This window comes from Zootoca vivipara, chromosome 13 (genome assembly GCF_963506605.1).
Source record: "Zootoca vivipara chromosome 13, rZooViv1.1, whole genome shotgun sequence".
In the NCBI taxonomy this organism is placed as follows: Eukaryota; Metazoa; Chordata; class Lepidosauria; order Squamata; family Lacertidae; genus Zootoca; species Zootoca vivipara.
In genome coordinates, this window is record NC_083288.1 from 46,997,230 (window position 1) to 47,021,265 (window position 24,036).

The 24,036-nt window shown below is 41.8% G+C and overlaps 1 protein-coding gene across 1 annotated transcript; it reads right to left on the bottom strand.

Moving 5' to 3' along the window:
* Nucleotides 1-1,555: 1,555 nt before the first annotated feature.
* LOC132593019 (vomeronasal type-2 receptor 26-like) lies at nt 1,556-8,304 on the bottom strand. Its single transcript, XM_060281383.1, has 4 exons — nt 8,147-8,304; nt 7,155-7,446; nt 5,643-6,306; nt 1,556-2,457 (listed from the first exon to the last, which is right to left on the bottom strand). Exons 1-4 carry the CDS (start codon nt 8,302-8,304, stop codon nt 1,556-1,558), a joined length of 2,016 nt encoding a protein of 671 aa, XP_060137366.1.
* Nucleotides 8,305-24,036: the final 15,732 nt, after the last annotated feature.

Below are 24,036 nucleotides of genomic sequence, written 5' to 3' on the forward strand. Positions count from 1 at the left end.
GTATTTTATTAAGGATGGAAGAGGGAGGGAAGGAAGGAAGAAATAGAGAGAGGGATAACTCATATTTGTGGGTGCCTCTGGGTGACGCTGTGATGCTGGAACTCTGCATGTACAGGAGCCTTGTAAGCAGCTTTCTCTCTGCTTGATTTACAGCAGGCACGTCCAACAGGTAGATTGTGATCTACCAGTAGATCACTGGATGTCTCTGGTAGATCACTGGTAGGTCACTGGCACCCCTAAAAAAAGCTCACCCAAAATTTTCCTCCTCCCTCAAAAAAGTTGAACTATGACCTGAAGCCCTAAACAAAAATGGGCCTCCCTCCCTCCTAAAAGAAGCTCAACAAGTTTGACCTAAACCCCAAAAAACAGGGCTTCCCTTCCTTTTAAAAAAACTCAACAGCTTTGACCTGAACCCCCCAAAAGGGGGTAGATCACCCCCAGTTTTAAACTCTGAGTAGATCAGAGTCTCTTGGGAGGTGGCCACCCCTGATTTACAGTATATAGATGCAGGAGGAGGGGCAGACTGGAACACCAATGCTTTTTATAAACATCACTGTGTCTGTCAAAGCTACAGCCCCCCCTTTCTTATTCACTTCTTTTTAGCCTTGCAGAGCCACCTTAGTCAAATTGAATCCTCTGAGTCTGCACCCTCATTAAATCACCAATAGAACTCTTAATGCTCCTGAATGCTCATTAACAACTCCCACTTAAGAACAATAGGGTGAAATGGTCAGCTATCGAATATTGCCTGGGGATATATGCTCCATTGTCTTAACTGCTTAACTACTGGTAGCCACTTTGCTTTATTTATTTGATGTGTTTTTGTTACTGCTGTGTCCCCGCCCCCCCGCCCCCCCAGCAAGTGGAGACTTAGCTGCTCTTGCTAAAGCAAAGCCCTTTCCACTTCAGTTTTTGGAGGGGAAAAGTGCTGGTTATGGTCTGTAAAATACATTAATTTTTTTGCTTCTAGGGGGGGCAGCTGCCCCCTCCTGCCCACGCCCATGTTCTGATCCCAAGCTGCACCTTGACCTCATTTGCAGGCAGTTCAGTTCTTACATCAATAATGCCATAACGATGCTGAAATTCTACCCAGTCAGCAACTGAGCCACTGCATTTTACACTAGCTTCAAATTCCAAGCAAGCCCCAGGGGCAGCCCCACAAAATGTGCATTGCAGGGACAATTCATTCTGAAGGCTACCAGTGCAAATGAAACACTATCAGAAGGGCTTAAAAGCCTAGGAAAGCATGTGGAAGGAAGAGAAGGTTCAAACAAAATAAGAGTGGATTATCAAAATGAAAATTTTCCTGAAATTGTAAAGATGACCGAAGAGAACAGACATCAAGGTGATAAAATTTTAAAACAAGAATGGGAAAATTTTGTTGAGTACCTTAAAAACCACTATAACTAATTAGAAACATTAGCAGGATTGATATGGAAACCAGGGTGAGATGGGGGGGGGAGTCTGAGGGGTTTGTATAATCCCAGTATTGTATATATGTAAATGTTTCGAGTGTCTGGAAATAATTTACCAGAGTGAGGGGGAGCAGAATTGTTTAATACCTTTTTTGAATAAGTTGTTCTCTGTTGTTCAGCTCAGGCCTCAGAATGATGATGTAGCATTTAGGGGCAAAGATGCAGCCCAATAACCCAGCACTGGAGGACAAGATGGAGAAGATCTCCACAGCCACCATGTGTTTCCCTCTTGTGCTCAGGTAGGCTGGAAAAAAAGACAGCCAAACACTGCAAAAGAGCAACATGCTGAAGGTAATGAACTTGGCTTCATTAAAACTGTCAGGTAACTTGCGGGCTGCAAATGCGGCAACGAAGCTGGCAATGGCCAAGAGGCCCATGTAGCCCAGGACACAATAGAACATGGTGACCGAGCCTTCATTACATTGCACAATGATTTCTTCGGCTGAAGAGTGGATGTCCAATTCAGGGAATGGGGGAGATGTCATCAACCACACAGTACAGATAGTTGATTGAATAAGAGAACAGGGAATCACAACTGAGTAGGCCAGTCTTTTCCCTACCCACTTCCTCATGCTGGACCCTGGCTTGGTGGCCATGAAAGCTAGAACTACAGTGACAGTTTTGGCCAGCACACAAGAAACAGCCATTGAGAAGATGATGCCAAATGTTGGTTGCCGGAGGAGGCAGGAGACTTTGCAAGGTTCACCCAGAAATAACAAGGAAGAGAGGAAGCAGAGCAGGAGAGAGACAATGAGAGAGTAGGTGAGGTCCCGGTTGTTGGCTTTGACTATGGGAGTGTCTTTGTACATAATGAATGTTCCTAGAACCAAAGCAGTGAAGAGGAAGAAAGAAAGGGCAAATGATGCTAAACTGATCCCTAAAGGTTCTTCATAAGAAAGGAAGGTCATCGTTTTCTGAATGCAGGCAGTTTTGTTCTTGTTTGGATACTGAGCCTTTGGGCATCTGAAGCAGTCATTCATATCTGAAAAATAAACAAGGTCAAATTTCAATATTAATTCAACAGTATTTTGTCTTCCATGTGACCACTTTGGTGACATGAAATTCAATCTATTGGATCCATGTGTTTTGGTGTTTATATATAAATGCTTTGTTCTCCCTCATTCTTAAGGTTATCATAGGTTGTCTGCTAAGTTGATAATATCTGAGTAGAAATCCTTCAAATTGTCTTTGGGATAAGCAGATGAGAGTCAATGGCCCATTTCATCCAGCTTCCTGATCTCTCAGTGGCCAACTAGATTCCTATGCGAAGCTTGCAAGCAGAACCTGAATGAAACAGAAGTCTTCCCCAACCCCCACACTTCCCAGGAACTGGTATTTGGAAAAAATACAGCCTTTGAGCATGAAGGCCCAGCAAAGTCATCTGAGCGCATAGCCACTGATAGCCTTATTCTACATGAGTTTGTTGAATCCTCCTTTGAAGCCTTCAAATTTTGTGCCCATCACTGACCATAGTTTTATCAAGTACTTCATAAAGAAGTTAACTTTATTTTGCTCATTCTGAATCATCCAACACTCAAATTCCTTAGATGCCCCAAAGCTCTAGTATTATGAGAACTGTAATTTTTCTTTTTTATCCAATTTCTCAATGCCTTGCATGATTTTAGGCATTTTTATCATGGGCCCCAACTCACACCCACACCCCCGGCCAGTCTCCTCATAGGATGAAAAATATGATTTCTACATAACTCACCATCCTGGTTTGAAATTTCCCCTCCTGGACATGGAACACAACCATAGCAACAAAACTTCCCCCCTTCTTTCCTTTTCTTCTGATTGCCAGGGTGGCAGTGGTCATTACACAGAGAAAGAGGCCAAACCCTACGCCAAAGGATAAATGGACATAAATCTGACATCAGGAACCAGAAGACAGAAAAACCAGTAGGAGAACACTTCAATCTCCCAGGACATTCTATACAAGATCTCAAAGTAGCTGTCTTACTACAAAAGAATTTCAGAAATAGACTGGAAAGAGAAGTTGCTGAATTGCAACTTATCACCAAGCTCAAAACCATGGAGGGACCTGGTTTGAACAGAGATATCGGGTTCTTATCTCATTATACATGATAAGCGATCTTCAGCCATCTCAACCCTTGCTTTTTCATGCAAAACCATTTGCAGTCGTTTGCGGTCATCAACAGCTATCAGTCAGTCAATCACCCATTTCCACCACCCTTCTGAGTGATCCCCCCTCCCCATCCCCACCCCTCCCCACCCCTTCTCTACATAAGTGCCTGGAAACTTCCATTTCACTGTATCTGAAGAAGTGTGCATGCACACGAAAGCTCATACCAAAATAAAAACTTAGTTGGTCTTTAAGGTGCTACTGAAGGAATTTTTTTATTTTACAGAGAAAGAGGAATCACCTATCCATAGCAGAAAAAAGCAGTTTAGGAGATCAGGGAAACTAATTGCTTTTTTGACTTCTCTTAATGGAGTTCATCCCTCAGCAAAAAAAAAGGTTTAGTATAAGTAGCTGCCATACACAGCTGCATTAACTAGGAACCCCATTATTTGGGATTCCCTCCAAACCTTTGACAAACGTTGCAATTATTTTGCAGCACAAACTCCACATTATGCAGTGCCCTCCAAACACTGTCTGAATTCCCCAACAAGGTGCTACACTGGTCACCCCAAATCCAATACTGTCCAATCCACTCCAAAGCTGTGCCAAAGTTTTGCATTCATGGATTGGAATGACAGGTAAGGCACCTGGTTTGGCAGGTAAGCCACACAGTTTGAGGGCTCAAGAAAATGCACCTTTTTTCAAAATGCTGCAAAACAATTGAAAAACATCTCACCAGGACTTCATTTTAACCCTGCCTGGGGATGCAAGAGATTGAACTCAGGACCTTTCATATGGGATCTATTAAAGGTAAAGGGACCCATGACCATTGGGTGCGGACGCGGATGACTCTGAAGTTGCGGCGCTCATATCGCTCTATAGGCCGAGGGAGATGGTGTTTGTCCGCAGAGAGTTTCCAGGTCATGTGGCCAGATAGAAGGAGAGATTAGAGAATGGGCAGCTATGAAGAAATTTCATTTGGATATGCCAAATCTTTGCTTTTTATATATGGAAGGTATAGTAAATATAAATGACAAAATTACTTCTACAGAAATGCAGGGTTCCCCCTCCCCTTAGGCAGTTCAAAGCTGCATCAAATTTGAATGTGCTAGGAAGCCACATTTGTCCTCTGCCCTATCAGATACAAACAGCAGTGTTAAAGAAAATGGAATTTCCGGACACCCAAAGAACACATCATAAGAACAGTGGAGACCAGAAGGATTCCTAGAATAGAGACCTGATTGAAACCTGATCTTCATGAATGATGAATGCTTCTCCTTCAAGAGCATCAGGATCAAAACATCCAACTTTCATTCGAAAGTAGGACTTGTTTGGGAATGTGATCATATTCATGATGTCAAATCCACCTCTCATTTCCCTTTTATCATTAAAGGACATTGTTTCCCCTGCTGAGTTGTTAAATAAAATGTCTTGCAGAAAATAGTGGAGCTGATTCAAACGGGGAAAGGGGGAGGGGAGAAATATTTACATACATATAGTGAAGGCCAAATATCAAAAATGAGCTATTTCAGTCTAGTGGATGGAAAAGATATAAAAAAGTAACAAAAGGCTAAAATACTGTGCATGCTAAACATACAGGAAAAGGGGCACTCACAAACTGTTATCACTTTAAAAATATCACATTTCATGATGTGTCGCTTTAGAATAATTGGCTAACTGAAATACTATTTTGTTTGCATTATGTTACTCCCTTCTGCATGAATATTGCTTATGGATCGGCACCTAACACAGAACAAGTATGAAAAATGAGCTCATTTCATATAGCAGATGGAAAAGTTACAAAATGGTATCACTTTGTAAATGTCCTATTTCATAAAGTTTGGGCTTCGGGTATTTGTCTCATTGAAATAATATTTTACAACTTGTTACCTGCCAAGGCTGCAGATCTTGAAGTTCAAACCTTTTGTCTCCTGCCATTGCTCTGTGCTTTGATCTGTATGAATAAATTGCATGCAAAGCATGAGCCACAACAAAGACAGCATTGTAGATGCTGTAGCTGTGGCCGGTCATGCCCATTTCAAACAGATGGCCAGGAAGACACTCTAACTTCTCCTCCCCTGTACATGTTTCCATATCTTGCATGACCAGATCTGGAAATGGACAGTCAAATGCTTGCTCCCAGAAGTCCTTGAGAAAACCATCACCTGGATTCCAGTAAGGTTTTATGCTCTGAAGAAATTCATGGAACTCGAGAAGCTCATTTGAGTGAATGGTGAAGGAAATGGCACCTTGAAAGAGCTCAAGATCCCAAGACTTTTGAAAACTCAATAATACAAAATCGATTTGTGTTGTCATGATCCACACCTTTCTAAATGATGCACTTTCCTTATTTCCAGGATCTCGTAGAAATATAACAGATCTCAGCCAGGTCAATGTCAGAGAATCTCCATAGACAATGAATGCATTGGCTTTGTCATTTGTGACACCCTCATAATACTTATCAATCATCTCAAAAATTTCGCCCAACATATCAAAATGAGCAATTTTTTCCATTCTTTGTGTGAAGGCTGAACAGAATCCATGCTGGTAGAGCAATTGCTCCAGGGCCTGCAAGAAATTTTCTCCTCCGTCATCATCTGTAACAAAGAGTCCAACCCATGTCCATCCAAAATGCTGGAGCAAATTGATGATCGCCATATACTGATGAGCTTCATTGGGGACCATGCGGTAAAAGGAAAGGAAGTGATCTATATCACTCTCCTCCTGCGGAAATGAGCCATATGCAAGCTACAAGGAAAAGAACAGACATAATAATGGTACCTAAGTATATACAATTATTTTGAGCATGTGGTCTTCATTCAAGAAATGTTTGTTGAATCAATTTTGGGGTTTCCAGACAGTGAAACTGAAGGATGCTTCAAGCTGAATATTCAAGAGTAGTGGCGACATTTTCCGATTTCTGGATACTTAATTTCAAAAAGTATTTATGTCTTGTCAGAAATGTCCCTTTGTTTCATTTGTAGAGTGCAATCCTATTGTGGAATTACTCTGTGGAAATTCAGTATTTGGGAGAAGCCGCACTAGTTGGATGAACCCTAGATAAATCTTTGCCATGTCCGATAGGCTGGCAAAATTCCTCAATGCACCAGCCGAATGCTACTCTAGTTCAACTGTTGGGAATCATGTATAAGATGCACATGGCAGAGGAAGATATATTAGATCTATATGGGTTGAAGAACTGTAGTTCACATACTCAAAGTGCTGTATGTGTGTGTTGCAGATGGTTGGACCGAAGCTACGAACATGAGTCTGACCAAACTGCAGGAGGCAGTGGAAGACAGGAGTGCCAGGCATGCTCTGGTCCATGGGGTCACGAAGAGTCGGGCACGCCTAAACGCCTTAACAACAGGGTGCTTGTGTTGGAAGTGTCCAAGGTGCTGAATGCTCTCTGCTTTCACTAGTGTAACAATCTCTACTGTTAAGGAGTAATCTATGTTTCTGATAGACATTGTAGCTTCTAATGCTTCAGCATCAGTCATATTCACATTCTGAATCTCAAAATCATTTTCGGAATGGTAAGAGAAAAGTGAGATTTTTTTGGGGGGGGGAATCATGTCTCTATGCATAAAACCTACTTGTGGAATCTTGTAGAGCCTTAAAGTATCAGCCATATGGAAAGAGGTATCAGAGTTAAGTCCTCCGATTATGGCTATGAGGTTTTTCTGCGAGTCACATTTGTAGTTGGGAGCAAATCTATGCATTTTAAAGAGCAGGTCCAAAGTGTTACGATATGTAATCCTTGCATCATAATAGCTGTCGTAGATGTGGAACCCCAGGGTGACATTGGGCAAGAGGTTGGGATTCTCATTTATCACTTTTACAGCAAATGCCAAGGCCAGGATGTGCTGGTAGAATTTTGTTACCATGCTGCAAATGAGGTCAGTTTAAAATTTCAGAGGAGAATTCTACAATGCAGGAAGTAGAGAAAAAAATTGCCATTTATGTCTCAAACAGAACTAACTTTGTCTTTTATGGTGGCTCTAAAATAATAAATATATATCATCCATCGTGCCATCTCTGTATTATGTCTTGTTTGACCTTTAATCTCAGTTGCCCGCCCCCCTCAAAAGACAACAACAATCTTCCCCTCTTTCTATTTTTACTAAAACTGGCTAACTTACAGGTGACCATTCTGTGCAAGTAGCCCAGAAAAGCAGAAATATTTCAAAGAAATTCACTCAAACAGTCCCTGATTCATGATATATGTTCTAGGAAGATTAAACAGAGTCTGTGCCCCAAGACTAGGTACAGTAGTATCATCTCCATCCTCCTCTTGTTGGTCCTTATTACATATCCATTTGGTACAATTAAAACTAAGCATACAAACCACATTTCTTTTCAAACCACATTGCTTTTCAAAATAAAAAGGATTGTCATTAATCACAAAGGTCAAAGCCATCATTTACTGCCTGCCAGTTTAGTAGGATGCACAATACTAAATAAAGTAAAAAGGTAAAGGTAAAGGGACCCCTGACCATTATTGGCCGAGGGAGCCGGTGTATAGCTTCCAGGTCATGTACTGGGAAGTATTAATTCCACAAATGAAGGGGGAGGGACAGTCTCTTACTGTGGATTATCATCAAACAGATTCTGTGAAGGGTTTTCCTTGAACAAATCTTCAATGATGGAATAGTAGAACTGAGAAGCAATCCCACCAATGATGAGGCCACCTGACTGGTACCACTCATGTGGAACAGGAAATGTTTCAGTCTCAGGGCACCTCATAGCTGCTTTGCACAAAACATGAGGCAGCAGAAAAAGCAAAGTGAATGACCACAGCACCTTGTAGTCAAGCGTCTCAGAAAATGTGGATGCTCTTGTGCCCATCAGTACAGTACCTGCAGACTAACTTAAACTAGATTGAATGATAACTGTCTGTCACTACAGCACAACAAGAGAGATTGGCACAACTTATTTTAAGAATCAAAACCGTATGAACACATGCTATGGCCGATAGGTGAGATTTCCAACACTGATTGCTAGTCTGACCAATAATTTAAAAAACTATAAAATTGGAGAAAGAAAATTGAAAGTCATGCCTGCCTCTTACCACTACTCCTATCTATTCATTGTGCATAGTTTCATCTAATATAATCTCTTTCATGGCTGTTCGTTGACAGCTTTCTCATGCCTTCTGAAATGCCTCTGGAGTTCTGACCAGATGCACAAATTATAGTGATTTGGATAATTGTAGGTTGAAAAAATCAGTAAAAGATTTAGTCTCAGTTCCAAGGGTCATTTTATAAAAACAACAACATGTTGAGCTACATGTTACCTCTATCCATTAGAGCAGGGGTGGGCAACTCCCAAGAGAGTGTGATCTACTCACAGAGTTAAAAACTGGCAGTGATCTACCCCCTTTTGGGGGTGCAGGTCAAGGCTGTTGAGCTTTTTTTAGGGAGGAGGAAAGCCACATTTTTTGGGGGAAAATAATTAGCTTTCTTTAGGGGAGCCAAATTTGTTGAGCTTCTTTTTTGAGGGGGGGGGGGCAGTGCTCTACCAGTGCTCTACCACAGATGTCCAGTGATCTACCAGTATATTATGATCTGCCTGTTGGACAAGCCTGCATTAGAAGCACCAAAGGTGGCATTTAGCTCAAAGTCTTCCATGTCAAGTGAATACCAGCAGGAAAGTCAAAGTGAATCCATTTTGTTTTGTAACTCAAAGCAGCAAATGTTGAAAGAAAATTGACATCCTTCTGCTCAATACACTTTCAAGACTAGTCTCTTCTTCCCATTAAGCTTCTAGAGGGATAGTTGGACGCTGAATATGAGGAAAATGGTATCATTAAATTCATTTGTTCACTTAGGTAAGAGCATATTTTAAATATTCTGATTCTAAGCTGCACCTTGACCTCATTTTCAGGCATTTCAGTTCTATCATCAATAGTGCCATAACATGATGGTGAAATTCTGCCCCAGTGGAACTGAAAGCTGCTCGCTAAGCATATATAGGGTAAGGCTGTCAATCAATCATTTGCTACATGCAGATCTCCCCAGCAACAGCACATCCACCAATCACACATGTGGCCATCCAAACTGACCCACCTCTCCAACCCTGGGATGTCTTGTTAACCCTTCCGCAACCCATGTTCTCCTCTATGGGGAGAACCTGCTTTACCAAAATGATGGATTATGCTGAAATGGCAAAGATGACTTTGAATATCAGACATCAAGATGATAAAAATTTTAAACAAGAATGGGAATTTTTTTGTTGAGTATCTTAAAAACCACTGTAGCTATTTAGAAACATTAGCAGGATTTATATACCGTACCATTTATGAAGTAAAATGAATAAGATTAGTAAATAAGGAGATGAAATAGAATGGATAATTATAATTATATGCAAAAAAGAGGGTAAAATATGGAAACCAGGGTGGGACGGGGCAAGTCTGAGGGGTTTGTATAATCCCAGTATTATATATATGGAAATTGTTTGGAGTGTATGGAAATAATGTTGACATCAAAAACTGGGGGGGGGGGTTGTTAAGAAAAAAGAAAACAAGCCTGGGAAAGCAATTGATTAATTGTCCTCTTGTTCATGAATGGGTGATGGTGGGGGTGTTGGTGGGGGTGTAGGTGGGTAGCAGTGTTTGGAGGGGGTGTTGCCACAAATTTATTGTGTAATAAAATATTGGTTTCCCAGTCCTTTCATTAAGTGGTCATTGTTTCATAAGTGGCCATTGTTGCAAGATTTGTTGCTTTGCTTCACTCTTATTTTTTTGCTGATGTTGTTGTTGTTGTTAAATTATACCCCACCCATCTGGCTGGGTCTCCCCCGCCACTCTGGGTGGCTTCCAACAAATACCAAAATACATTAAAATATCACAGATTAAAAACTTCCCTAAACAGGGCTGCCTTTAGGTGTTTTCTAAATGTCAGGTAGTTGTTTATCTCCTTGACCTCCGATGGAAGGGCGTTCCACAGGGTCGGTGCCACTACCGAGAAGGCCCTCTGCCTGGTTCCCTGTAGCTTTGCTTCTCGCAGTGAGGGAACTGCCAGAAGGCCCTCGGTGCTGGATCTCAGTGTCCGGGCTGAACAATGGGGGTGGAGATGCTCCTTCAGGTATATAGGACCGAGGCCGTTTAGGGCTTTAAAGGTCAGCACCAACACTTTGCATTGTGCTCGGAAACGTACTGGGAGCCAATGTTATGTGGTCTCGGCAGCCGATCCCAGTCACCAGTCAAGCTGCTGCATTCTGGATTAATTGCAGTTTTCGGGTAACCTTCAAAGGTAGCCCCATGTAGAGCGCATTGCAGTAGTCCAAGCAGGAGATAACTAGAGCATGTACCACTCTGGTGAGACAGTTAACCTGGGATGAAGGGCATACGCCATTGTATCTGCCCTTATCCCAGATCACCTTGGGTTTGGATTGCTCTTATTTCTGAAACAGGTGGTAACTGGATGATGCATTGTAATGACAACCCAAAGGTACACAACATACAGCTCTACATTGCAGAGAGTTGGACTAGATGAGTCTTGGGATACCTTCCAACTATACTATTCTATGATTCTAAGTTAGTCAGCGAATAAGATGTATAATCCCATTTCATCAGCTACTTCTGGAGGATAAACTGGATGCAGCCCCACCTTGGACTACTCAATCCATTGGATGACATAGATTTTGATTTCAACACATTACCTGCAAAGACTGCTGGTCTTGAAGTTCAAATCTCTTATCCCAGACCATTGTTTTCTGCTTCAATCTACTTGAGTACATGGCATGCAAAGCATGAGCCACAGCATAGACAGCATTGTAGATACTGTAGCTTTGGCCAGTCATGTCCATTTCAAACTGAGGCCCAGGAAGGCTCCCCAACCTCTCTTCCCCGGTACATGGTTCATTGCCTTCCATTGGCACACTGGAGTTTGTGAATGATTCCTCCCAGAACTCCTGCAGAAAACCATCTCCTTCTGTTTTATCAGGTTTTAAATTCTGGAGAAATTCATTGAATTCTTGAACCTCTTTTGAGTGTATTGTGAAGGAAATCGCACCTCGAACGAGCTCAAGATCCTTTGATATGAAATCAATCTGTGTTGTTATTATCCATACCTTCCTAAATGATGAGCTTTCCTTATTTTCAAACTCTCGTAGAAATATAGTAGCTCTCATCCATATAATGGTCAAAGATTCTCCAAAGAGTATACATGCACTGATTTTATCATTGGTTAAAGAGAGAGAATTATCCCTGAGCACACCAACTGTTTCACTCAGCTTATCTATACGGCCTATTTGTGGTATTTTTTGGAACATAGCTAATCTTTAATTAGGCTTCTAAAATAAATAATTCACATTCTACAATGTGTTTGTCTTTTTCATTGTTTTCCCTGTAACCAGAATGAGGCTACATAAAAGAAAAAATAAAAGAAAAAGAAATTAGCTTTAAAGGGGGGGGGGAGAATATGCTGTCATAAGTGGCAATAAAGAGATTTGGATATAGCTATGTGATATTCTGGGACGCGGGTGGTGCTGTGGTCTAAACCACAGAGCCTAGGGCTTGCCGATCAGAAGGTCGGTGGTTCAAATCCCCGTGACAGGGTGCGGTCCCGTTGCTCGGTCCCAGCTCCTGCCAACCTAGAAGTTCGAAAGCACGTCAAAGTACAAGTAGATAAATAGGTTTCCATGCACTGCTCTGGTTCACCAGAAGTGGATAAGGTCATGCTGGAGACATGACCTGGAAGCTGTACGCCGGCTCCCTCGGCCAACAAAACGAGATGAGTGCCGCAACCCCAGAGTCGTCTGTGACTGGACGTAACGGTCAGGGGTCCCTTTACCTTTACCTATGTGATATTCTAAGTCAATAATAAAGCATTCTGAGAATAAAAGAATGTTCTATCTGTAATTACAAAGAGTTTCATGTTTGAAAGAATAACAATTATCAATGTTTATTTCAAAAAGGAACTTAAACAGTAACCTTGAACTAGTCTAAAGCCAAATACTCACATACAGCTTTGGTACTTAACACACCTGAGCAGTTGTATTTGTATCCTCACAAATCTCACCATCTGAACAGAATGCATTCTCAGGAAATCATTTGTTTGGTGGCCATTTGGATAATGAGTAAACAATTTCCATTAATTCCTACTGGAATATTTCTAACATGTTATCAAATCCAAAATTTTGCCCCCCCCCCCGGGGAAAACCCCCAGGAAAACCCTCTGGACCATTGTAAAAGGCAAAAAAGGAAGAGAACTCTGCTTATCTGTTTATAGTACTAACCACAAGTCCAACTGTTTGGATATCTGAGTCTGTGGTGCATATAAAAACGTTTGGGTATGAATTACCCATGTCAGAATAAGTGAATTTGGATACTGGAACCTGTATGTATAACATTAAATTAAACAAATGGCAAAAAAGTGATCTCAAGTACTTATAGTTCTGTAAGAGAGATAGAGATTTTAGTTCTGTAAGAGAGAGAGAGAGAGAGAGAGAGAGAGAGAGAGAGAGAGAGAGAGAGAGAGGGAGGGAGGGAGAGAGAGAGGGGGGGAGTTTGGTCTTCAACTCTTACCCCTATTACATATTTAAAATTTGCAAGAGTAAGGTAAAATAATAATAAAAAATGTTTAATACATTTTTCTTATAAGTTGTTCTCTGTTGTTGAACTCGGGCCTCAGAATAATGATGCAGCATTTAGGGGCAAAGATGCAGCCCAATAACCCAGCACTGGAGGACAAGATGGAGAAGACCTCCACAGCCACCATGTGTTTCCCTCTTGTGCTCAGGTAGGCTGGAAAAAAAGACAGCCAAACAGTGCAAAAGAGCAACATGCTGAAGGTAATGAACTTGGCTTCATTAAAACTGTCAGGTAACTTGCGGGCTGCAAATGCGGCAATGAAGCTGGCAATGGCCAAGAGGAACATGTAGCCCAGGACACAATAGAACATGGTGACTGACCCTTCATTACATTGCACAATGATTTCTTCGGCTAAAGAGTGCATGTCAAAATCAGGGAATGGGGGAGATATCATTAACCATAACATAGAAATACTTGCTTGAATAAAAGAGCAGGAAATTACAACTGAGTAGGCCAGTCTTTTCCCTACCCACTTCCTCACGCTGGACCCAGGCTTGGTGGCCATAAAAGCTAGAACTACAGTGATAGTTTTGGCCAACACACAAGAAATGGCTACAGAGAAGATGATGCCAAATGTTGGTTGCCGGAGGAGGCAGGAGACTTTGTTAGGTTCACCGAGAAATAACAATGAAGAGAGGAAGCAGAGCAGGAGAGAGACAAGGAGAGAGTAGGTGAGGTCCCGGTTGTTGGCTTTGACTATGGGAGTGTCTTTGTACTTAATGAATGTTCCTAGCACCAAAGCTGTGATGAGGAAGAAAGAAAGGGCAACTGATGCTAAACTGATCCCTAAAGGTTCTTCATAAGAAAGGAAGGTCATCGTTTTCTCAATGCAGGCAGTTTTGTTATTGTTTGGATACTGAGCTTTTGGGCATCTGAAGCAGTCATTCATATCTGAAAAATAAACAAGGTCAAATTTCAATACTGATTAAACAGCATGTTTGTCTTCTATGTGACTGTTTCACTGACATGAAATTAAACCTATTGGAATGCATGTGTTTTAGTGTTCCGATATAGATGCTTTGACATCACTGATTCTGAAAGCTATTATACTTTTCAACAGCATTTGGGCTTCCATGTGTCTCAGTGTTCATATATGAGTCTTTTAAACTCAGTATATTTTAAGGCTTATTAAAATCTTTTGTGTGCTAAGTTGATAATATCCTTTTAACTATATTTCTTTTTCGGATAAGAACATAAGAGCCAATGACCCATTTCATCCAGCTTTGATTTCACAGTGGCCAATCAGATGCCTATGGGAAGCCTAAAGCAGGACGTGAGTGAACAGAAGTCTCCCCCAACCCCCACTCTTTCCAGCAACTGGTATTTGGAAGATTTCAGCCTCTGATGATGGAGGCACAGCAAAGCCATCAGAGATCATAGCCATTGATATTCTCAATGAGTTTGTCTGATTCTCCTTTGAAGCCTTCAAAATCTGTGTCCATCATTGCCTCTTGAAGGAACAAATTCCATAGCTTAATCAAGTACTTCATGAAGATGTTCGTTTTCTTTTGCCTGTTCTGAATTATCCAACACTCAATTTCCTCTGATGTCCCTGAGGTCTAGTAATAATAATATAATAATAATAATTTATTATTTATACCCCACCCATCTGGCTGGGTTCCCCCACCCACTCTGGGCGGCTTCCAATAAAATATTAAAATACAGAAATCCATCAAACATTAAAAAGCTTCCCTAAACAGGGCTGCCTTGAGATGCCTTCTAAAGGTCTGGTAAGTGTTGTTCTCTTTGACCTCTGGTGGGAGGGCATTCCACAGGGCAGGTGCCACTACCGAGAAGGCCCTCTGCCTGGTTCCCTGTAACTTGGCTTCTCGTAGCGAGGGAACCGCCAGAAGGCCCTCAGCACTGGACCTCAGTGTCCGGGCAGAACGATGGGGGTGGAGACGCTCCTTCAGGTATACTGGACCGAGGCCATTTATTATGTTTACCCCATTTTCCCATGCATTGAACAATTTTATCCGTTTTTTCCTCATATTGCTCCTTACTGATTTTTGCACTAAATTAACTCACCCCAAAAGCTACCATCTAGCCTTGCCAGTTTCCTCACAGGATGACAAATATGATTGCTGTATAACTCACCATCCTGGTTTGAAATTTCCCCTTCTGGACATGGAGCACAACCATAGCAGCAAAACTTTTCCCCTTCTTTCTTTTTCTTCTGATTGCCAGGGTGGCAGTGCTCATTACATAGAGAAAGGGGAGTCACCTACACATAGAAGAAAAGCAGTTTAGGAGATCAGAGAAACTAATTGCTTATTTGACTTCTCTTAATGAAGCTCACCACTCAGCAAAAAAAAAAAGGTTCAATATAATTAGCTGCCTTACACAGCTGTGTTAACTATGGGTCACATTATTTGGGATGCCCTTCGAACCTATGACAAACTTTGCAATCGTTTTGCAGAGGGGGAAATCACATTCTAAGGTGCCCCAAAATATTGTCTGACTTCCCAAACATGGCAATACTGGTCAAATCCAATCCAATATTGTTCAATTCACATCAAACCTGTGCCAAAGTTTTGTATTTTTGGATTGTGGGTGACCGGTAGGGCACTAGGTTTGTCAGGTCAGCCACACATAATGAGGGCTCCCCAAAATGCAAAGTTTGCAATGCAAAATGCTGCAAAATGATTTTTAAAAAAGCTCACCAGGACTTCATTTTAATGCTGCCTAGAGATGCAAGGGATTGAACCTGGGACCTTTTGCAAACAATATGTGTTCTTTTATTTAGTTATTGTCTCCATACAATAGAAAAAAAGATTTTACCGAATGGGCACCTATGTAGTAATTTCATTGATATACTCCAAAGCTTTGCTTTATATATATGGAAGATATACCGTAGTTATACAAAAATTTAATGGTTTTCCCCCCTGTTATCAATTTTGAATGTGCCAGGCAGCCACATTTTTCCTTGGCTATATCAGATGGAAACAACGGTTTTAAACAAAACGGAATTTCTGACATCTAAAGAACACATCATAAGACCAGTGATGACCAGAAGAATTCCTAGTATTCAGACCTGATTAAAACCTCTGTGCCACACAATGATATCTCCATGAAAAATGAATGCTTCTCCTTCAAGAGCATCAGGATCAACTTGTCCAATTTTCATTTGAAGGAAGGACTTGTTTGGAAATGTGATCATGTTCGTGATGTCAAATCCACCTTTCATTTCCCTTTTATCATTAAAGGACATTGTTTCTCCTGCTGAGTTGTTGAATAAAATGCCTTGCAGAAAATAGTGCAGCTGATTCAAAGAGAAAAAAGGAAAATAAGGAAAGTACTGGTATATATAATGCAGACCAAGACTAAGCAATGAGCTATTTTCATATAGCTGATAATAGTTATGACACAGCAATATGTGGCTAAGATTCTGTACATGCTAAATATACAGGAAAGGGGGGCACTCACAAAATCTTATCTCTTGATGTCTGGCCTTCGAGTAATTGACTCACTGAAATGATATATTGTTTGCAACAAGTTACCTGCCAAGGCTGCAGATCTTGAAGTTCAAATCTTTTGTCTCCTGCCATTGCTCTGTGCTTTGATCTGTATGAATAAATTGCATGCAAAGCATGAGCCACAACAAAGACAGCATTGTAGATACTGTAGCTGTGGCCAGTCATGCCCATTTCAAACAGATGGCCAGGAAGACCCTCTAACTTCTCCTCCCCTGTACATGGTTCAGTATCTTGCATGAGCAGATCTGGAAATGGACAGTCAAATGCTTGTTCCCAAAAGTCCTTGAGAAAACCATTGCCTTGATTCCAGTAAGGTTTTATGCTCTGAAGAAATTCATTGAACTTGAGAAGTTCTTTTGAGTGAATGGTGAAGGAAATGGCACCTTGAAAGAGCTCAAGATTCCAAGACTTTTGAAAACTCAGTAATACGAAATCAATTTGTGTTGTCATGATCCACACCTTTCTAAATGTTGAGCTTTCCTTATTTTCAGGATCTCGTAGATACATAACAGATCTCAACCAGGTCAATGTCAGAGAATCTCCATAGACGATGAATGCATTGGCTTTATCATTTGTGAGACCCACATAATAGCTTTTGAGCATGTCATAAAGTTCATCCAACATATCAAAATGAGCTACCTTTTCCATTCTTTGTGTGAAGGCTGAACAGATCCCATGCTGGTAGAACAAGTGCTCAAGGGCACGCAAGAATTTTTCTCCTCCGTAATCATCCATAATAAAGAGTCCAACCCATGTCCATCCAAAATGCTGTAGCAAATTTATGATCGCCATATACTGATGAGCTTCATTGGGCACCATGCGGTAAAACGAAAGGAAGTGATCTATATCACTCTCCTCTTGCGGAAATGAGCCATATGCAAGCTAACAGGATAAAACCAGACAGTATATAGATAAGTATAAACAATTCCTTTTAGCATGTGGCTGCTTATTCAACAAATGTTTGTTGAAGCAATTGCTTGTTTTCCAGACACTTAAACTGAAGGCTACTGGCAGTTGAATTCCCTAGAGTTGTGGTGATACATATGTATTGAAGACCTGTGGTTTGCATGTTCAAGGTGCTGTGGGTGTGTTTGTGGTGGATGTTTTGTGGATGCCAGCGTAAATGCATGGTGGGACATCCTAAACTCCTTCCAAGCAGGATCTCTGGGGCTTCTTCAAAGAAGCGAGACATGAGTTGTCATGACCTATGAATGGGACAATAGAGTGAATGGCACGAGATTTGGCTTAAAATAGACAATTTCCATGGCAGGGGAACTACCACAATGTAATTCAGAGCTCATTGACTGGAGGATACTTCTCCCTACAGTCATCTGTGTCAGATGATGAGTAATATAATTACAGAACCTCTCTACCCATGCAAATGTCCAATAGTCAAAATAAATTAGGACCCTTTAATCAGTTACCAAGGTTCTCCAAGGAGGCAAAGTCTATGCTCAGTTTCCTAAGTCTTCAGATCAACCCGGCTCCTTGCAGAAACAACGTCTCTTGCAGTTGATGTGGGGAACAGGGTGGTGGTCTTGAAAATGTTCTAGGTGCTGCCTGTTGTCTGCTTGACTCAAACTTTCACTGATGTAGCAATCTCTACTGTTAAGGAGTAATCTACGTTTCTGATAGACATTCCCACTTGTAATGCTACAGCATTGATCATATTCACTTTCTGAAGCTCAAAACCATTTTCAGAATGGAAAGAGAAGAGTGTGATTTGTGGGACAAATAATTCATGCTCCTACTCATAAAACCTACCTGTGGGATCTTGTAGAGGCTTAAGGTATCAGCCATATTGAGGGAGGTATCAGAGTTAAGTCCTCCGATTATGGCGATGAGGTTTTTCTGCGAGTCACATTTGTAGTTGGGAGCAAATCTATGCATTTGAAAGAGCAGGTTCAGAGTGTTACAATAGGTAATCCTTGCATCATTATAGCTGTCATAGATGTGGAACCCCAGTGTGACATTGGGCAAGAGGTTGGGGTTCTCATTTATCACTTTTACCGCAAATGCCAAGGCAAGGATGTGCTGGTAGAACTTTGTTATCATGCTGCAAATGAGGTAAGTAAGGTAATGCAGGAAGTAGACAAAAAAAAAGCCATTTCTGTTTCAAACTGATACATATAGAAACCTGCTATCTTTTTTGGTGCTTCTAAAATAATACATATCAAACCCTTCAACCCAAATGAAATAATCATGCCATCTGTGTATTATGTCTTGTTTGACTTCTAATCTCTTGACTTTTAATGTCTTGTTTAATCAGTTGTTTAATGTCTTGTTTAATCAGTTGCCTGCCCCCCTCAAAAGACAACAACAATCTCTACCTAATTCTCTTTGTACGCAAGCTGGCCATGCAGATGCCATTCTATGCATCAAGCCCAGGAAAGCAACAGTATTTCAAAGAAATTCACTCAAACAGTCCCTGATTCATGATGTATTTTCAAGGAAGATTAAACACAGTCTGTGCCCCAAGGCTAGGTACAGCAGTATCATTTACATCCTTCTCTTGTTGGTCCTTATTACAAATCCATCTGCTGCAAATAAAACTAAGCATACTATCCACACCTACCTAGTGCTTTTCAAAATAGAAAGGATTCTCGTTATCACAAAGATCAAAGGCATCATTTACTGCCTGTCAGCTTAGTAGGATGCAGAATACTAAATTAAGTCCTGGGAAGCATTAATCCCAAAAACCAAAGGGGAGGGAGAGTATCTTACTGTGGATCATTGTCAAACAAATTCTGTGAAGGGTTGTCCTTGAATAAATCTTCAAAGAAGGAATGATGGAACTGAGAAGCAATCCCACCAATGATGAGGCTACCTGGCTGGTACCACTCATGTGGAACAGGAAATGTATCAATCCCAGGGCACCTCATGGCTGCTTTGCACACAACAGAAGGCAACAGAAAAAGCAAAGTGAATGACCACAGCATCCTTGTAGTCAAGCGTCTCGGAAAATGTGGGTGCTCTTGTGCCCATCAGTACAGTACCTGCAGACTAACTTAAGCTAGATTGCATGAGACCTGTCTGTCACTACAGCACAACAAGAGAGATTGGCACACCTTATTTTAGAATCAAAACAGTATGAACACATGCTTTGGCCGATAGGTGAGCTTTCCAACACTCTGATTGCTAGTCTGACCAAAAATATATAAAAAAATATAAAATGGGAGAAAGAAAATGGAAAGTCATGCCTGCCTCTTACCACTACTCCTATCTATTCATTGTGCAGAGTTTCATCTAATATAATCTCTTTCACGGCTGTTCATTGACGGCTTTCTAGTGCCTTCTGAAATGCCTCTGGAGGCCTGAGCAGATGCACAAATTATAGTGATTTGAATAATTGTAGGTTGAAAAATCAGTAAAAGATTTAGTTTTAGTTCCAAGGGTCATTTTTTTTAAAAAAAAAACAGCATGTTGAGTTGTGAGTTTATTCTCAAAAAGGCCTACATGTTACCTCTATCCATTAGAGGCACCAAAAGTGGCATTTAGCTCAAAGTCTTCCATGACAAGTGAATACCAAGGAAAGTCAAAGTGAATCCATTTTGTTTTGTAACTAAAAGCAGCAAATGTTGAAAGAAAATTGACATCCAATGCCCATTTCACCACATGACCTGTAAATTGTTTAAATTACTTAGCTGCCAAGTATCCCGTTTTTCGCGGGAAACCCCCGGATTTTAATACGTTTCCCGCTGTTCTCCTGAATGGAGAAAAATCCCGGAAATCCCCTGGATTTCCTACCTGCCAGGGAGCCTCCATTTTGGGTGCTGGGAATGTGTAGAAGCCCTATTTCTGGTGCTCACACATGGTCAGAGCGGCCCCGGAAGTTGCTTCTACGCAACGTTCGGTGCCGTGCCGCTGCTGATCCCACATTTTTCAGTTGGAGACTTGGCAGGTATGCCATGGAGACTATGCCACACCACAGACCCCGCCTCCAACATGAACCATGCCGCCCAGGGAGACCCCTCCGCCGACGCAGTACATGCTCAGAGAGCCAGCCCACCCCAGAGACCAGGACACCCCAGACCCTGGCTGTCCCAGAGGTCCAGGAACCACTGCCATGGACTACCCCACCCAACAGGCCCCTCCACAAACACACCCCTCCTCAAGACCCATCCCGCTCCGGGAACCCCTGCCGCACCGCCCAACAGTCCCCACAAAACACTCAACCACCTCCTCGGGACCCACCCCGCTCTGGGAACCACTACCTCGCAGACCACCAGACCCCGCCAAACACACAACCCACTCTCCTGGGGAGACCCTTCCACCTCCCCAGGACCCAGTCCCCCAGGCAGACCCTACCCAGACCCACACCAACCCTCACCTATCCTAACCTCCATCAACTCTTCCATTCCAAAAAGGACTTCCCAGGTAAGAAAAAATATTTTAGACCCGCCATTCTTCCCACGGCAACGCGTGGCCGGGTATAGCTTAGTACATTATATCAGCACACGTTCGGGCACTCTAGAAGGAGATTAACATGGGCAAAACACAGTTCTTGTACAATGCCTGCCTCCTATCAATTGAACTGAGTTGGACAACACACACACTAACAGCCTTGGGGTGCTTTAAAAGCTTAACACAAACATTTATTTGTGACCTCACAACTTACCTGGGGGTTACATTCATGGAATCACACCTACAGCCCAAATTGTGTATAGTTGAAACACACAGGATTCAATCATGGGTGTGATTGCCAAAGTTCTTTTTCCCAGATGCCTGCCCACTTTCCTCCCAGTTTCCACCTCCTTATATTTTTAAATTTTGTTTTCCGTGTGTGTGAAGCAAAATGCACCTGAGTTAAATGTACATAGATTGGGGTGCATTTTTATATTACTCCACTTCATTAAGAGTGATCAGGCTGAACTCCAAAAACGGTCACATGGGAGGCAGGGGAAGTATATGAATTGCATTTGGAATGTGACCCGTTTCTGTTTCTCAGATATGGATGACTGTTTCAGATGCCTAGAATACCAAACAGGAACAAACATGGATGCATCTCCAAAACGATCACCTTTCTTTCTTATGAAGAACCATTGGGGATCAGCTTAGCCTCAATTGCTCTTTCTTTCTCCATTGTCACAACTTTAGTGTTATTAGCTTTTGTGAAGCACAGAGACACCCCAATTGTCAAAGCCAACAACCGAGCCCTCACCTACACTCTCCTCATCTCTCTACTGCTCTGCTTTCAATCTTCTTTGTTATTCCTTGGCAAACCAGGGAAAATGGCCTGCTTTCTCAGACAACCTCCTTTTGGCACCATCTTCTCCATGGCTGTTTCTTGTGTGCTGGCCAAAACTATTACCGTAGTAGTAGCTTTCATGGCCACCAAGCCAGGGTCCAGCCTGAGGAAGTGGGTGGGGAAAAGACTGGCCAACTTCATTGTCCTTTCCTGCTTCCTCATTCAAGCAAGTCTTTGCACTCTCTGGTTGATCACTTATCCTCCATTCCCTGATTTAGACATGCACTCAGTAATGGAAGAAATCACTGTGCAATGCAACGAAGGGTCTGTGTCCCTGTTTTCCTGTGTTTTGGGCTAATTGGGCCTCCTGGCTTTCCTCAGCTTCCTGGCAGCATTCCTGGCCCGCAAATTACCTGACAGTTTCAATGAAGCCAAGTTTATTACATTCAGTATGTTGCTCTTCTGCAGTGTTTGGCTGTGCTTTGTCCCAACCTACCTGAGCACCAAAGGGAAATCCATGGTGGTGGTGGAGATCTTCTCCATCTTGGCCTCCAGTGCTGGGTTACTGGGCTGCATCTTTGTCCCTAAATGCTACATTATCATTCTGCGGCCTGAGCTCAACAACAAAGAACAACTAATAAGTAGAAAGAATTAAAGTCTCACTTTGTTTTGCCACTATTATATCATAAATGAAGGGTAAGGTTTAAGCACAGTTCATTTATACTATTTACACAAGTTCGTTTAAAATTATTTGCCTGTCTCCTCACACAGTTTCCGTTGGTTCTCCAAATCCTAGTTAGTCCCCTCACCTCATATATCTCTCAACTGAGAGATGCCACCAGTCCCTTGAAAGATTTGGGGGTATTTAAATAAGCTAATTAGAGCAGAGCGGGTGTTTTCTATGAAGTGAGAACCTGGTACACTAATGTGTAATAATGCTTCCATTTACTTAGCACATAGCTACCAAGTTCTCCCTTTTTTAAAGGGAAATTCCCTTATGCTGAATAGGCTTCCTTGCGAAAAAAGGGAAAATTTGACAGCTATGACTTAGCATAGCCTTAAAAAAATGGTAAGCAAAACAATATCTATAGAGAATGATGAAAAGGAAAAGGAACGAAGGAAGCAGAGGAAAGCTGAGCTCCATAGCAGGTCAACAGAGTGCCCGGCAAGAGTTTTCTAAGCAGTAATGTGTTCGGATCATTTGCTGTATGGAGTCAAGCTACAGATTACAAAGAGATAATTCCATCTGTTTCCTTGCTCTCTTTGGTTTATTGCGACCTGATTTTGATCTGACAAAACATTCTAGTCCCAAATTACAGTGCAAGAGGAAATACTTGCACTGCCACAAACATGTACTGCAATTTATTATCGTGAAAATGGCAGAAAGTGGCAAAGGATACATGAAAATTGTTTCTTTATGCCTCTGTGGAATGAGTGAATGGGGGCTTGTTGAGCTCCACTTGATTGCCCTCCATTTGACTGCCCTCTGCCCTCTCTAAGGGAAACATTTATCTATCTCACGTCAAACGTTGCATGAGAAATACGTTGTCACATCAAAGTTTCAACGTTGTCACATCAAAGTTTGGAGTTTTGATTCCCATATTCCTGGTTCAGCCTCCAATTCCCATATTCAATTCCCATATTCCTAGCTCAACATTCTGAGTTTTGATTGCCTGGTTTAAATGTGCTTCTGCCATGGATGCTTCTTTAAGTACAAAGGGATATAAACTTATATCTATATCAGGAAACAGGCCATGAATGCCAATTTCCTGATCTTCAAGTTGCTAAACTAGGACATGGAAGCCAGACGGTTATAAGATAATAAGACCATCAACTCAATCATGAAGGGATTCCCACAGATATTTGGGGGTATCAGGTACAATGAATGAATTACTTGCAATACATATAAGAACCTAAACACAGGAACGTGCCTTATACCATGATTTGGTTTGGCGCAGGAGATATAATGCCTCCTTCCTCTGCCCCCTCCCTGGTGGTATGTTTAAAGCAGGTTCTCCTCATAGAGGAGAACATGGGTTGCAGAAGGGTTAACAAGACATCCCAGGGTTGGAGAGGCGGGTCAGTTTGGATGGCCACATGTGTGATTGGTGGGTGTGCTGTTGCTGGGGAAATTTGCATGTAGCGAATGATTGATTGACAGCCTTACCCTATATATGCTTAGCGAGCAGCTTTCAGTTCCACTTTTGCTGCTCGCAACG

What these genes read in the sequence shown, in the direction of transcription:
- LOC132593019 (XM_060281383.1), bottom strand. Translation starts at nt 8,304, where the DNA reads ATGAGGTGCCCTGAGACTGAAACATTTCCTGTTCCACATGAGTGGTAC. An exon ending in CTGTTTGATGATAATCCACA is followed by an intron (nt 7,447 to 8,146) that starts GTAAGAGACTGT and finishes CCTCATTTGCAG; the next exon opens with CATGGTAACAAAATTCTACC. An exon ending in CATGCAAGATATGGAAACAT is followed by an intron (nt 2,458 to 5,642) that starts GTACAGGGGAGG and finishes TTTATTTTTCAG; the next exon opens with ATATGAATGACTGCTTCAGA.